Here is a 16276-nt window from a genome sequence, read left to right on the forward strand (position 1 = left end):
GATGTGTTAACCAATTAGTTTTATAATGTAAAACCTTCAGGTCATCAGCTTAATTACAACTGAGACCACTTAATTTGTGAATGACAGGTTGTAATATGAAGATTCATGTCCCCTATTATAATTACAACAGTCTCATTGAATAAAGTCAAGGACAGCCTTGTCAGTAGAACTCAACAGGAAGGTGAAAAACTACTATAAATTGAATGTAAGATTATTTGAATCTACCTGTAAATGGAGATAAAGAACAGGACTTTTTTATAATTCCATCATGCAAGTGAAGATTTATAAAGTAAAACAATATTTAATATTTATGCATATTTTTTTAACGCTAGCTCTTACTAATAGACAGGATTTAAAAAATGAAACAATATCCAATATTTATGATGGTACAGAGGTGACAGCAGCAGTGTGAAATACAGCATTAACACACTGTGCATTTTAATATAATGAAGACAACATAAATGAAAGTGAGGAAAGTTACACTGATACATGAATTATGGAGTAGGAGAGAAACCAATAGGATTTAATTCTATGAATAATAAATATAAATGTGATGATACAGTGGCACTGCTGTCTCACAGCACCACAGACCTAGGTTCAAATCCGGCCTTGGGTGACTGTGTGGAGTTTGCATGTTCTCCCAGTGTCTGTGTGGGTTTCCTCCGGGTGCTCTGGTTTCCTCCCACAGACCAAAGATGTGCAGGTTAGGTGGCCTGGCCATGCTAAATTGCCCTTAATATCCAAAAGGTTAGGTGGAGTTAAACGGATAGCGCAGGGAATGGGCCTAGGTAGGGTGGTCTTCCAGTGGATCGGTGCAAATTCAATGGGCTGAATGGCCTCCTTCTGCACTGTAGAGATTCTATTGATGCTATAGATAAGGATAACTAATTATAAAATATAATCCATGAATACATATTTAAAATTATGCAACCTACAACTTAAATAAAAAATTACATTTCACTTACAAACCAAGATAATCTTTATATTATAGAATTAAATCATTTTTCAAGGAGGTTGTATGCTTCAAATTTTGTCTTATTCATATGTAAATGAACTACAAGGTCTTGCTGATAGTCTTGGCAGAGCTCAAAATGAGAAAAGATTAAGCAGTGCCCTGAATATTGCTGTATTTCAAAGATAAGAGTTCTTTTTCAAAAGAACATTTAATTGTCGCAGAAAATTAAATTGGTTCAGAGATTCATCAGTAATAATTTATTCATAGTCTGTGATCAATGTCAATAATAGTAATTGGTCGAGTGGTGGTGCAAATATATTTTATGGTGACCATATGTTAAAAATTTTAAATGGGAAGGACTTTTAGTTTGGTGCCCTAAGTTGTACAATAAAAGAAAATTACTCACTGCAGGATGTTCAAAGAGATTGGACGATATTGGATGATATGTTTGACAACACAGTTGATTTGTCGTCAACTTTCTCAAAAAAAAAAGCACCTGGCATCTCGGACTTCTCATACCCGACTCCTCCCCAATGGAACGTTATATAGAACCAAACTGAATTTACAACAAGCCAACGTATCTCATGGCCCAACCAGTCTGTTAATATGTACCTTCCATTCGAGCAGTGGTCCTAATATCACATGCCTGCTCTGTTCCTTTATCTCATAATGCCCTACACCTCTCTAAAATCCTTGAATGCATTGTCACCAAACTCTGTGCCCATCTATTCCATCATTCCCCATTCTCTTCTGTTCTCTTTGGTCTGCATAATGTCTTGAGAATAAAACCAAGACATCAACAAGTGTCCAGAATGATTCTAAGTGGAGCTTCAAATCTCAGAGTCAAACTGTCATCAAGATCTTTTACTTTTGCCTCAAATGTTGCCTGCCCTTACTCTGCCACTCATACCAATGCCACTGAAACATCATTGGTGCTTTTATCATTTCAGGGCTTGATTGTTGCAATGCTTTTCTCACAAGCCGTTTTTTAAAAAATAAACATTTTATTGAGGTATTTTTGGTATAGTAACAACAAAATAAACAATATACATGAAACCATAAACATAGTGCAAAAGCCATTTACCTTTCGTACAGGTCCCACCCTTATTAACCCCCTACTCTAACCTAAACTACTCCCCCCCCCCCGGTCTGCTGACGATTAATTTTCCGCAAAGAAGTTGACGAACGGTTGGCACCTCCGGGTGAACCCTAACAGTGACCCTCTCAAGGCGAACTTGATTTTCTCTAAACAGAGAAAGCTAGCCATGTCCGAGAGCCAGGTCTCCGACTTCGGGGGCTTTGAGACCCTCCATGCTAATAGTATCAATAGTATCCGTCTCCGGGCTACCAGGGAAGCAAAGGCCAGAACATCTGCCTCTTTCTCCTCCTGGATTCCCAGGTCTTGTGACACCCCGAAAATCGCCACCTCTGGACGCAGCGCCACCCTTGTTTTTAACACCGTGGACATGACGTCCGCAAACCCCTGCCAAAATCCCTTAAGCTTTGGACATGTCCAAAACATGTGGACATGGTTCGCCGGTCCTCCCGCACATTTTGCGCACCTGTCCTCCACCCCAAAGAATCTGCTCATCCGGGCCACTGTCAACTCAACGCGTCTGCACTCGGACCATCCTCTATCTCATCTCCCAGCTTCTCCTCCCACTTGCGCTTGAGCTCCTCGGTCTGCGTCTCCTCCGACCCCATAAGCTCCTTATAAATGTCCGAGACGCTCCCTTCTCCTACCCACCCTCTGGAAACTACCCTGTCCTGAATCCCCGCCAGCCCGCCCTCTCCCGGACTCCGCTCAAGCATTACCTTCCTTACTCACGGGGTCGTGCCCGCCCAGACGAAGCCCGTGATCACTCTATTGACCCGCTTAAAAAAGGACCGCGGAATAAAGATGGGGAGACACTGAAATACAATTAGGAATCTCGGGAGTACCGTCATCTTCACCGTTTGCACCCTCTCAGCCAGAGACAACGGAAGCGCGTCCCATCTCCGAAAAACGTCCTTCATTTGGTCCACTAGCCGGGCCAGATTCAATTTATGCAGCCGTTCCCATTCCCGCGCCACTTGGATGCCTAGGTACCTAAAGCTACCCTCTACTAACCGAAACGGCAGCTCCCCCAGTCGCTTCTCCTGTCCCCTCGCCTGGACCACAAACATCTCCCTCTTTCCCATATTAAGCTTATACCCCGAAACCGGCCAAAGCACCCTAGAATCCTCATGATTTCTTCCATCCCCTCGATTGGGTCCGAAACGTACAGAAGCAGGTTATCCGCATAGAGCGAAACCCTGTGCTCCCCCCTTATCCTCCCCCCCCCCCGGACCAGTCCTCTCCAGCCCCTCGAGGCTCTCAGAGCAATTGCCAACGGCTCTATAGCCAGCGCAAACAACAGTGGGGAGAGGGGGCATCCCTGTCTAGTCCCCCGGTGCAGTCTAAAATAGTCCGATGTTTTGTCCTATTCGTCCGTACACTTGCCACAGGAGCCTGATACAGTAACCTGACCCAGTCAATAAAGCCCCGCCCGAATCCGAATCGTCCCAGTATCTCCCACAGATAATCCCATTCTACCCGATCAAAAGCCTTTTCTGCATCCATTGCGATCACTACCTACACCTCCCTACCTTCCGGGGGCACCATGATCACATTTAACAACCTTCTTACATTGGCCACCAACTGCCTGCCCTTAACAATCTGGTCCTCCCCAATAACGCCCGGAACACAATCCTCGATCCTGGTGGACAAGATTTTGGCCGGCAACATTCAACAGGGAGATCGGCCTGTAGGATCCACACAGCTCCGGGTTCTTGTCCCGCTTAAGAATCAGCGAAATTGTTGCCTGTGGCATCGTCGGGGGCAGCACCCCTCTTTCCCTTGCCACATTGAACATCCTCGACAACACCGGCCCAAATATGCCGGGAACTTTTTATAAAACTCCACTGGGTACCCGTCCAGACCCGGGGCCTTACCCGCCTGCATGGCCTTCAAGCCCTCCACTATCTCTTCCAGCCCGATTGGGGCCCCCAGCCCTTCTACCCTCTCCCCGTCCACCTTTGGGAAATTCAGCCCCTCCAGGAAGTGTCTCATCCACTCCGGCCCCGTAGGGGGTTCTGACCTGTACAGGCTGTAGAAATCCCTAAACGCCTTATTCACCCCTACTGAATCACCAACCAGGTTCCCATCTCCGTCCTTTACTTTCGCTATCTCCCTAGCTGCCTCCCTCTTCCTAAGCTGCTGTGTAAGCATTCTGCTGGCCTTCTCTCCATGTTCATTGATCGCCCCCCCATCGCCTTTCTCAGCTGCTCCACCGCCCTCCCTGTGGTCAGCAAGCAAAACTCCACCTGTAACCTCCGCCGTTCCCTTAAAAGCCCTGCCTCTGAGGTCTCAGCATAACTATCAACCTGCAGTATCTCCTTTACCAGTCGGTCCGTCTCTGCCCTCTCCACCTTCTCCCTACGGGCCCGGATCGAGATCAGCACCCCCTGAAAACCGCTTTCAGTGCTTCCCACACCACCGCTGCTGAAATTTTCCCTGTGTCATTGACCTGCAGGTAGCTCGCACACCCCTTCATCCGCCAAAAGTCCCACATCCAACCTCGAGTGTGGGCGCTGGTTACTGTCTTTACTAACCTGCAGGTCAACCCAGTGCGGGAGCATGGTCTGAGATTGTAATCGCCGAGTACCCCGTGTCCACCACCCCAGCCAGCAAGGCCCTGCTCAAAATAAAGAAATCAATCCGGGAGTACACTTTATGCACATATGAGTAGAAGGAGAACTCCTTCCTAATCCCATGAACCCTCTTAGTTCTTTTGCCATTGCTGGCACGCTGCCCGTTTTTGAGCTTGACCGGTCCAAGCCAGGGTCAATAACTGTGTCGAAGTCCCCTCCCATGACCAACCTGTGCAAGTCCTGGTCCGGTATCTTCCCCAGCATCCTTTATAAACTCCACATCATCCCAATTTGGTGCATACACATTTACTAACACCACCTATACCCCCTCTAGCTTCCCACTGACCATAATGTACCGACCTCCCACGTCCGAGACTATTCTACCCGCCTCAAACACCACCTGCTTATTGATCAGGATCGCGACCCCTCTAGTCTTTGAATCTAGTCCCGAGTGAAAGACCTGACTGACCCGGCCTTTCCTCAATCTAATCTGGTCAGTTACTCTAAGGTGCGACTCCTGCAACATTACCACGTCCACCTTCAATCCCCTAAGATGCACAAACATACGTGCCCTATTGACTGGCAAATTTAACCCTCGAACATTCCAGGTGATCAGCCTAGTTGGGTGGGGCTCATTGCACCCACCCCACCGCCAATCAGCCATCCCCTTTTTTAGGCCCGCCTCCAGCCCGTACTCTGCGCCTCCACCGGCCCATCCCCAGGCAGCCCCGCCCCCACCTCCTCTCTGTCCCTCAGCCCACGTCCCTCCCTCGTCAGGAGAACATTCAACCCGCCCCCCAGTAACAACACCCCGTAACCCAACCCGTACTCTGCGCCTCCACCGGCCCATCCCCAGGCAGCCCCGCCCCCACCTCCTCTCTGTCCCTCAGCCCACGTCCCTCCCTCGTCAGGAGAACATTCAACCCGCCCCCCAGTAACAACACCCCGTAACCCAACCCCTTTACTAAGCCAAACATATGCACATCCCCAACTGCGCTTCCGAGAGCTAGCCTGCCCAGCTGGCTTGATGGCCCCCATCCCTGGCGCTGGATAGTCTCCCACCTATTGTTCCCTCCCCACCCACAAAACATACTCCAACATCAAACAATCCCCACACAATTGCCCGACAGAAAAACACCAAAATCTAAACAAGCACACCTCCATCCCCCAACAGTGCAAATGAAAATCTTAACTCACTCAGCTCTACCATGCAAACGGCATCTTCCATGAAACGCAAAACAAGAAACTTTTTACAAAAACAGAGAAACAAAAAGAAAAAACAAAAACATGAACGTTGCAGCCAAGTTCAAAAGTTCTCAATCCATCACCAGCCCTTTCTTTTTCGCAAAGTCCAACGCGGCCACAGGCGACTCGAAGTAGAAGTGCTGATCCTCATGCGTGACCCAGAGACAGGCTGGGTATAACAGTCCAAACTTCACCTTTTTCTTAAAAAGGATCGACCTGATCTGATTGAAGCTTGCTCTCCTCCTGGCCATCTCTACACTCGGGTCCTGGTAAACCCGCAGGATGCTATTGTCCCATTTACAGCTCCGTGTTTGCTTGGCCCACTGTAGAATGCGCTCCTTATCCGAGAACCTGTGGAATCTCACCACCATTGCCCTCTGGCGGGGGGTGGGGCGGGGCTCTCCCATTCGCGGCTTCCTCACGAGTGCTCTGTGAGCCCTGTCCACCTCCAAGGGCCGGGAGAAGGCCCCATCCCCCAGCAGCTTCACAAACATGCCTGCGATATATGCCCCAGCGCCCGTTCCTTCGGACCCCTCTGGGAGCCCGACGATTCTTAGGTTCTGCCGGCGGGATCTATTCTCTAGGTCCTCCACCTTCTCCAGGAGCTTCTTCTGCTGGTCTCTCAGCATCCCCACCTCCAGCTCCACTGCAGTCTGATGTTCCTCCTGCTCAGCCAGTGCCTTCTCCACCTTCTGGATCGCCCGATCCTGGGAGTCCAATCTATGCTCCAACCGCTCAATCGATTCTTTTATCGGGTCCAAGCAGTCCCGTTTCTGCGTAGCAAAGCCTTCCTGAATGACTTGCACCAGCTGCTCTATAGACTGCTGGGTCGACAAGCCAGAGGTTCGAACCTCCGCCATGCTGTCTTCTGTTGCAGCTGCAGCCCAAGCCTTCTCTATCTTTTTGTTTCTGCCCTTACAAACACTTCTAGTCCTTCTCTCCATGCACCGAAGTGGGAATTCAGTAAACAATTGCCACTAACATCTATTTTACAATTCAAGTCCGGTAGAAAAATGGGGGAGCCACCAAATGTGCAACTTACTCCTCCATAGCCGCCACCGGAAGTCCTCACAAGCCTTTCTAATTGCACCCTGCACAAACTCCAATTCAGCAAAAATTCTGCAGACTACATTCCATTCCAACAAAATCCTGCACTGCCAATTCACGCAGCCCAACCAATTTCCTCGAAAATGTCACAAGTCGGCTTACATTAACACTGCAATGAAGTTACTGTGAAAATCCCCTTGTCGCCAAGGGGCGACTACGGTACTGTTCGGGTACACTGAGGAAGAATTCAGAATGTCCAATTCATCTAACATGCACGTCTTTCTGGACTTGTGGGAGGAACCGGAGCGCCCGGAGGAAACCCACGCAGACACGGGGAGAATGTGCAGACTCCGCACACTCAGTGACCCAAGCCAGGAATTGAACCTGGGTCCCTGGCGCTGTGAAGCAACAGTGCTAACTACTGTGCTGCCATACTTGGGTAATTTAATCTATTCAGGCACAGGAACAAGAAAATCAGTATTGGTTTGTTCAGCAATGTGTCAAACAAAAAAAAACTCATCCTAGAGAAATCATCCAAATTTAAATTGTTACGATCTGTGAAACCAATAACATTTTGTTTCATGTACACAAAGTTTGAAATCCCAGTTACCAATAGGAGAATAAAATTGCAAGATTCAACTCCATCCATCTCTATAGTGACACAGCTTTTCAGGTCTCACTGAATGCTTTTAAACTAATTTAGCTTTAACTCCTAAGACAAAACATCGCTCTGGATTGCAGATCTTGGCAAGCAGTGCAGACATCACCTCTCTAGCTTTCCCACTAAGTAAGCCCACGTTGTTTTATGGCTCTTACTTTTCTAGTTGTTAAACCCTTAAGTCAACATAGCTCCAAATGTTTAAGTGTAATAGACTCCAAGATACTTTTAATTGCATTTATCACATTTTCTACATTTAAAACTTTAATCTTCCCAGAACAATACCTTTAAAATATTAACATGAACAATAAAGTAGACATTCGTCACAGAATATTAGCCAAGGCTGTATTTTAAAGTGGGTCACCGGAAACGGAGAGGACATCAGCTACTAACCCAGAGCAGGAAACATAATCCCAAAACATAGTCAAATGAAAACAGGTTAAATTTTGCCTTTTATGATGGGGTTTTGTTTTCACAACATGTGAGGATGGACATAGAAATTATCTGGTTCTTGTATTGATACTCAAATTGTACAGGATACTCAAACACTCAGAAATTACATCCCAGGATTAGATGATGCCTTCACCTTCAGCTCTGATTCACAATATGATTTATTTCTCCAGCATACCCCTCCCAATCAGGAATAATTAAAAACTTTATGTCAATAGGATAATATACAGTTTTGAATCAGTGTTAATTGCTGGAGTCATAAGAGTTATTTCTGGCACTTCATAACTCACCTAATGGTAATATGAAAATTGCATTCAAGCTTCCTTATTTATTAAAGTACACTTACCTAGAACTTGACTTCTGTTGACCTTGTGAAGATTCTGCTTGCACAGAACTGTTTTCTCTAGGCTTGGTCTTTATCGATTTGTTCATGGAGTTTGTGGTTTCATCATATTCTGAAACACTGCTCGGAGGTGGAAATGATGTGGGTTCTTCTGGTAGTTTGTTTCCACTATTGGTTCCGCACCATGTTGACGTACTATCACTATTATTATCTGGTTTCCGAAAATCACTACTGTAGGAACTGTGAAATTCCGGCATGCGGTTAGACAAACGTGGAAACTTAATGCCCCATTCTTCATCCTCAGGTTTCATAAACTTAGATTTTAAATTGCTTAAAAATAAAGCTTTCCCCTTCTCCTTATCAAAAAAATTGTCACTTTCTAAACCTCTGGCAAAATTATTTATTTGCCCGGTGTGTTTACATTTTTCTTCTCGGATTCTGGTCATTTCTTCACTTTTATCTGTACACTTCTCTTTGGCAAGCTCCATTTCTACCTCTCTGTCACTGGATTTGCCTTTGTATCTATCAGTAATACATTTCCTTCTATTATCCCTTTCCTTCCACTTGAATTGATCCTTTAAACATCCTTTTGATCTTTCTCTTTCTGTATCTCTGTCATCTTCCTCATATCTGTTTTTGTCTCCACTCAGTCGCCTTTCAGAACCATATTCTTTTCTTTCATTTTGATCAGAATGCCAGCTTCTTGGTTTTTTCCAACTCTCTCTTCGCTTATCGTTATCATCTTGATATTTTAATGCGGCAACTTTTTCAGCTTCTCGTAGTTTCTGTTGGAATAAGTCCATAGACTAAAGGGGAGAGGAAAAAGACAAATATTCACCATTATTAAATCTCTGTATTGATTGTTTTCATCATTACTTCATTGTAAAGTTTTAATTCTTTGCAATTAAAAAAAATCACATTTTGCCCATCACTATAATTCCTATAAAACACCAGTATTTTCCCAGAGTACTGTTTTCAGATCAGAGGTGAAGCTTAGTGTCTAGTTGAAAGCTGAAGGCTATTTACCCTGTTGCAAAACGTATATCAATTAAGTTATCAACATAATCTTCTACGTAGTATTGAGGCTCTCAATCTGTTTCTGATACAAGAGGAGTTTATTGAATTTGACAGATCATTTTAATTGTTATTGTTTGCAATAACTCAAAATGAGTGGTGGGGAAACTCTTGTGTGCTCATGAAAATTAATAAAACTGAAAAATTCTAGTCAGTATGAAAAGAATTATTAATATCCCATTTTGAACACTGATTTTTGTACATTTAAAGTTAAGAATGTTAGCACAACTGAACATCCAATCAGAATGCTCTTATAACAATATTACTGAGTCACTCATTAAACACAATTTTCCCAACTCCCCCAGGTTCAGTTGGGACTCTCCCAAAACAGGCGATTTCTCTACCAAGTGTTGCTTGCTGCTTGTGGCTCCAGACAGAAGTTTAGTTCTGTCAATTCGTGCATGTTGGTCTGAAGTCTGTCCCCATGTGAAATGAATGAACTGACCCTGGGATACTGCTTTAACTCTCCTTTAGTTTGCGTTCAGGTGTAAGTTGCACAAGGTTCCACTGTTTAGTGCAACTTCACACCTCTGGCTTGGTGCTGGCACCCCACATCCTCAGACAGCCATCATTGGCTAGGGAGCCAAGAACAACGGGGAGCAGACTTGAGAATTGGCAGTGTGAGAAAGAGAGACAGTGTGGGAAAGAAAGGCGAGTCTTGGAAAAGGTCATCTGGCAGGCACCATTAACTGAGGTTTGGGAATTCCTGATCCCAACTACTCACTCAAAAATATTTTTTCCTTATGTCGTCTCTGGTACTTTTCCCAATCACTTGAAACTGTATCTTCTGGTTCATCACCCTTCTGCCAATAGGAACAATTTCTCCCTAACTACTCTGTTGAGCACCTCTATCAAATCTTCTCTCAATTTTTCTCCAAGGAGAACAACCCCATATTTCCAATCTATCCACACAACTGCAGTCCATTATCCATGGAACCATTCTTGTAAATCTTTTCTGCATCCTCTCCACTACGTTCACGTCCTTCTTACAGGACGGTGAACATAATTGGACACCAGACTGATTCGGCCTCAACTGTATAAAGGTTTATCATAACTTCCTTGCATTTGTACCCAATGGGTGAATTTTTTTTCAGCACATTGGAGACAGGCTGGTGGGCAGCAAAATTACGGTGGATAGCATTAGAAGAGAAGCCCAATGTGTACACACCATTAGGGATATTCCCGGGGTAGCCGAACTGGCAGATGGAGATCATCCTTGAAGGCAACGTGATGTAGTTGAGTCTGGTAAACATCAAATTAACTGTGACTTATTCAGAATGTTATCAAGGGCAGAAAAGAACAATAGAGCTTTAGAGCCTTGCCAGCTTTAAGGAGACTGCATCTCAGCAAAAGAGGTTGCAGTTGCCATGCATTGTGAGAGGGTGACAGCGAATAAACTGTGGCAGTGGCAATCTGAGGCTTGACAAACCTGGAAAGCACAGTCGAGGCATTCTGATCAAGTGTCATCTTGAATTTGTCAGAGGTGTACAAATGCATGCAGAATAAAAGGATAGTGGGGGAAGGCCTTTAGAAGCAAGTGCGAAACTAAAGGGGCTGCTTTCACTCAAGGCTTTGAGACCTCCAGTGCAGAGGAGCATCAGAGAAGGAGAACATCAGCCATGAGGAGCAAGATTTCAACACCCAGATAGGCACAAGGATCATGAGTCTGGGAGGGAGCATGGGGCAGGAGGTTGCAGTGAGGCACGCAACCAGTGTCTGGATTACAAAAAACACTACCCACCAGGGAGTATTTACTTTCAGAAGCTGTTTTCTGCAAATACTGAAACAGCGGTGTCACTGAAGCATGTGCCTCTTCAGAGGTAGTCACTGAGCTGTGCCATGATGGAAGAAAAGCTAATTAGTGGGCAATTGTGGCAGCGATGGTCACCTAGGTGCTGTATTTCTGTCTTAAAATCATTGGGACCATCTGTTGGATGTTGGATAGCTGTTGGATCCCCAAGAATGAAGTTCTGCATCAAGATGGTCACCAATGCCATCTGCACACGGTCAGCAGTTTTTCACCATTTGGACAGTCAGACTGAGAGGGCTATAGGTTTAGGGCCAATACTGTTCTCCCAGTGCAGGTTCTGATTGACTGCAGGCATATGACCATCAAAGCTCCCATGGATGTCCCATGGAAGTGGCCTTCATTAACAGTACCACTTTATGCATAAATGTTCTGCGACTACCACAGGTGTGTGCAAGGGTCCTTGGGAAACTGTCATAATGCGCACTTACTAAAGCAGTCTCAGCTGTCCAGGCTTTTCCAGCCCCTGGTGCACCTTCAAGGATGGATACTAGGTGGAAAGGGCTATCCACTGAAGACATGATTCAATGCTCCTAAAATAGATGCATAAGAGACAAACAAAAGCTGCCGCACGGTAACTCAAGTGACCATTGAGCAGACCATAAGGCTTAGATGTGGCTCAGATGCCTTGATCGATCTGGTGGAGCTCTTCAATATGCTCCAACAAAGGTCACGTGTATTGTGGTGGTGGCTGTGCACTGCACAACCTGGCACTACAAGGGAAGAGACATGTTCGTCAATTCCACCAGCCTGTCCATACTCTCTTGAAGTCTATCGCCATTATCTTCACTGTTCACAATACAGTGCCTTCTCATGCTTGCCCTTATTATCTTTAACTTCCCTTCCCAACTTTGTATATTCCGGCTGGTTTTCATTTGCACCATCAACCTGACATCTGTTACAAGAACTTTTCTTCTGCCTTGTTTTACTTTCCAAGTTGCAGGCAAAGAAGAAGAACCGGCACTTGAATACAAGCAATTAGACCATGGGATGTTTCAGGACGTGACTTTTGAGACAAGCTAGACTGCTGCGTGACAACAAATGACATAAATGGTTAAAAAGGGACGGCACGGTGGCAAAATGGTTAGCACTGCTGTCTTAGAGCCAGGCTGACTGTCTATATGGAGTTTGTACATTCTCCCCGTGTCTAACTGTCTATGTGAAGTTTCCACTTACTCCCAGTGTCTGCTTTGGTTTCCTCCGGGTGCTCTGGTTTCTTCCCACAGTCCAAAGATGTGGTTAGGTGGATCGGCTGTGCTAAACAAAATTGCCCATGTGTAAATGTTAGGTCAGGTTATAGAGATGGGAACAGGTGTAGGCCTAGTAGGTGTTCTTTCAGAGGGTCAGTGCAGACCCAAGGGGCCGAATGACCTCCTTCTGCACTGTAAGGTTCTATGATTCTATGAATAAGAGGATTCAAGAGTTTGCGGTTACTGGGGACAGCATCGGCATTTACATAGGCGCATGGGGCCAAATAGTTTCCCCTATCCTGTGTTTTAAATCATTCTGTGGAAAATCTCCTTTCTTTATTTTGAGTCCATTGGAAAATCTACTTTATAGAGTCTGAACCCAGCAAGTAGTTTAAAAATGTTGTGCTGAGTGGAGTTTAGAACAATGCACCTTGAGTAGTGCCCCAAATACCAGTACCACCGTCCTTTATGCAATTGTGGATTTTGTTTTACCTCCATCTGTGTAGGCTGATTTTGACATGTGACATCCAAATACAAATTGGTTCTAATTGGGCCACCCAGTTCAGAGTTGTCACCTTCACACACAACCAAGATTCTGAAAACCAGTGGTCAAAAGTTTTGGGGGGAGGTTAGGCCTCGTCAAAATCTTCTCCAAAAAGAGAGAATCTAACCAATGCCCAATGACATTCAATAGCTGAATCCTCCTCATTCATCATCCCGGGGTTATCCTTGACCAGAAAGCGAACTGAACTAGCCATATAAATACTGTGGTTACAAGAGCAGGTCAAAAGCTAGGAATCCTGTGGCAAGAAACTCACACCTTTGCACAGTGGCAGCAGTGTGTACATCAATAAGATGTACTGCAGGAACTCACCAAAACTGCTGACACACCATCCAAACCCACAACTGCTACCTCTAGAAGGACAAGGGTAGCAGAAACATGGCAACACCACCACCTGAAGGTTCCCTTCGAAGCTACTCATCATCCTGACTTGGAAATATATCACTGTTCCTTCACAGTCATGGAGTCAAAATCCTGGAACTCCCTCCCGATCAGTGCTATATGGGTATACTTTCACCACATGGGCTGCAGGAGTTCAAGGCGGCATTTTCAAGGGCAATAAGGGATAGGCAATAAATGTCACCTATGACAACATGCCCACATCCCACGAATGAATTAAAAACATTCTCAGCCACTGAACCTTTCTTGTAGCCACAGGATTTATATGGATAGTCCAGTTCAATGCGTGCACACGCTCTTGCTCGCACACACACACTCAATCCTGGAGGAAGTGAATAATTTATATTGCCTTCAAAGACTTAGATCAGATGTTTCAAGAGAAAGCAATTTTTTGAGCAATCATCAAAATAATAAAATTATGTTCTCCTGCTGAGGTTTTCATAAAACTGCAATCATCAAAATAATAAAATTATGTTCTCCTGCTGAGGTTTTCATAAAACTGCAGCTACATACTAATCGACAATAGTGATAAAGCATACAAAAATGACTCTTATTTTCCCCCAAACCTTACACAATGTTAAATTACTATGCAAGAAGATGCTCTGCTTTGCTGTTCATAATATTAGAAATATCAATCATTATAAATCATGGGGTTTCACTGAGGTGGTTGACCAGGACCTCAACAGTGTTCGACTAATTAAAAATCGGTCTAACTCCTCATTAAATTTACTCACTGTCCCAGCTTCCACTGCACTCTGGGGTTGCGAATTCCACAGATTCACAACCCTTTGGGAGCAATAGTTTCTCCTCATCTTGGTTTTAAATTTGCTACCCCTTACCCCGAGACTATGACCTCGCTTTCCAGAAAGCCCCACATGAGGAAGCATCTGCTCCACGTCTACTTTATCTATACCTTTTGTCATCTTATATACCTCAATTGATTGCCCCTCGTTCTTCTAAACTCTGGACAGTATAGTCCGAAACTGCTCAAATCTCTCTTCATAAGGCAAACCTCTCATCTCTAGAATCTTGTCATGCAATTTCTTCCCGTTGGTCACTGGGAATTCAAGTTTCTTTTTAAAAGTTATCAGTCTTTATGGAATTGTCTCTAAGGAAGGCTAATTGCTTATACCCTGTAAACATGAATATTCACAACTCAATACTGACATCCCTGCTGCTATTTTCCTATCAAGGTAAGTATCAAGAAGAAACACAGCTCATGGATACATTTGCCTTCAGTGCAAATATAATATTTGAGACAACATGGAGCATTTCTCATCGAGTTTCTGTCCTCCCAGAGACACGATGCATGACAATGTGTTTCTCTGTCTCTCAACTGATGCCTGTGCTTCAACTGTTTCACTTTGCCTTCCATACTTTGCTCAGCTGATCCAATGTCAGTTCAAATCGGATAAAATATATATATTTGCCACGAGGCAAAGATGGGAGAGAGGGGGAGGTCATGTGAGTGGATAGGTCACAGAAGAGGAAGTCTGTGAAAAACAACCTTCAAGTGAAACTGACATTCACACAGGCATTCATTAACAACATTAAAAAGAACACCATTCAGTGAGACAACATTAAGTGGCTACTTACTGTAATAGACAGATGGCCTCCTCTAAATAAACCTCTGGAGGTGTTAAATTACTATTTACACATAGAGTCAAACAACGTAAAGTATGAATATAAGCTCTGTATATTACTGGCACTAAATTAATTAAGATTAGATGTGATTAGATATGTTCTTGACTGAAAAAGGAACTAAATAAGTCTCTCGCAAAAAGATAATGGGACAAACAGACAAAATCAGCATTAGCGTAATCTGTAAAATGTGGAACTGTTGGCTACAAACTCAATTGGGAGAGAAATTGTTAAGGATTAATATTATGCGTCCTATTTAAATCCATTGCTGATGTCTTCAGCAAGTGTGTGACATCATTAGTTGTTGTTGCTGTTGCCTGTGGATTCATATTTAACTGTCATTAGTCCTAATTAAAGATAATCAACTTTCATCACATGTTTTTGACTCGCTTTTCGTGGTCAAGATACCACGGACTGGATTCTCCGTCGGCAGGATGCTCTGATTCGCCGGCAGCATACCCACGCCTGCGGATTTCCTGACGGCGAGGGGGTGCCCAGAATGGGAAATCCCATTGGCCGGCTGGCCCTCCACTTCCCATACATCCCATCCATCTCCCCTGACTTAAACCTATGATTCTCACAGTGGTGTCAACACCAACATCCCCTCCAACTTAAAGTGTCTCCTCAGCTGATTCCCCACCCTGACTGTCGACTGTACCACCAGGCTCCCTTCCCCAGTGCTAGTGGCAGCGGAGCCATCACCATAGCCCTCAGACTGGAACAACCATCGCCTCACCTTCTCCATATTCGCCACCCAATAATAGTGCAGCAGGTTCGGGGACGTCAACCCCCTTTTCTGTCTCTGCCTCTCTAACATGCCCTCATTACCTTCGGCACCTTCCCTGCCCATAGGCCTTAGGGATAAAGATCGGGAGGGTCTGGAAAACAAACAGGAACCTTGGCAGCACATTCATCTTTACCACCTGCACCCTTCCTGCCAATGTCAGGTGTAATGTAGCCCATCTCTTAAAATCCCCCCTAATTTCCTCCACCAACGTTGTCAAATTCCACCTGTGCATCGTAGCCCATTCCCGCATCACCTCAATTTCATAGAATTTACATCAAGTCTGCACCGGCCCCCGGAAAGAGCACCCCACCCAAGCACACACCTCCACTCCATCCCCGCAACCCAGCAACCCCACCTACCCTTTTTGGACACCAGGACAGTTTATCATGGCCAATCCACCTAACCCGCACATCTTTGGATTGTGGGAGGAAACCGGAGGAAACCCA

The 16276-nt window shown here is 45.0% G+C and overlaps 1 protein-coding gene across 2 annotated transcripts in view; it reads right to left on the reverse strand.

The window, feature by feature from the left end:
- The window catches only part of cwf19l2 (CWF19 like cell cycle control factor 2), a 202048-nt gene that overhangs the window by 119955 nt on the left and 65817 nt on the right, over nucleotides 1–16276 (reverse strand). For both annotated transcript variants that reach the window (XM_072476758.1, XM_072476757.1), the window contains exon 8: nucleotides 8374–9176. In XM_072476758.1, coding sequence (XP_072332859.1) covers nucleotides 8374–9176 — 803 coding nt within the window. The remainder of the gene's footprint in view (nucleotides 1–8373; nucleotides 9177–16276) is intronic.

The sequence above is a fragment of the Scyliorhinus torazame genome, chromosome 15 (assembly GCF_047496885.1).
Source record: "Scyliorhinus torazame isolate Kashiwa2021f chromosome 15, sScyTor2.1, whole genome shotgun sequence".
Taxonomy (NCBI): domain Eukaryota; kingdom Metazoa; phylum Chordata; class Chondrichthyes; order Carcharhiniformes; family Scyliorhinidae; genus Scyliorhinus; species Scyliorhinus torazame.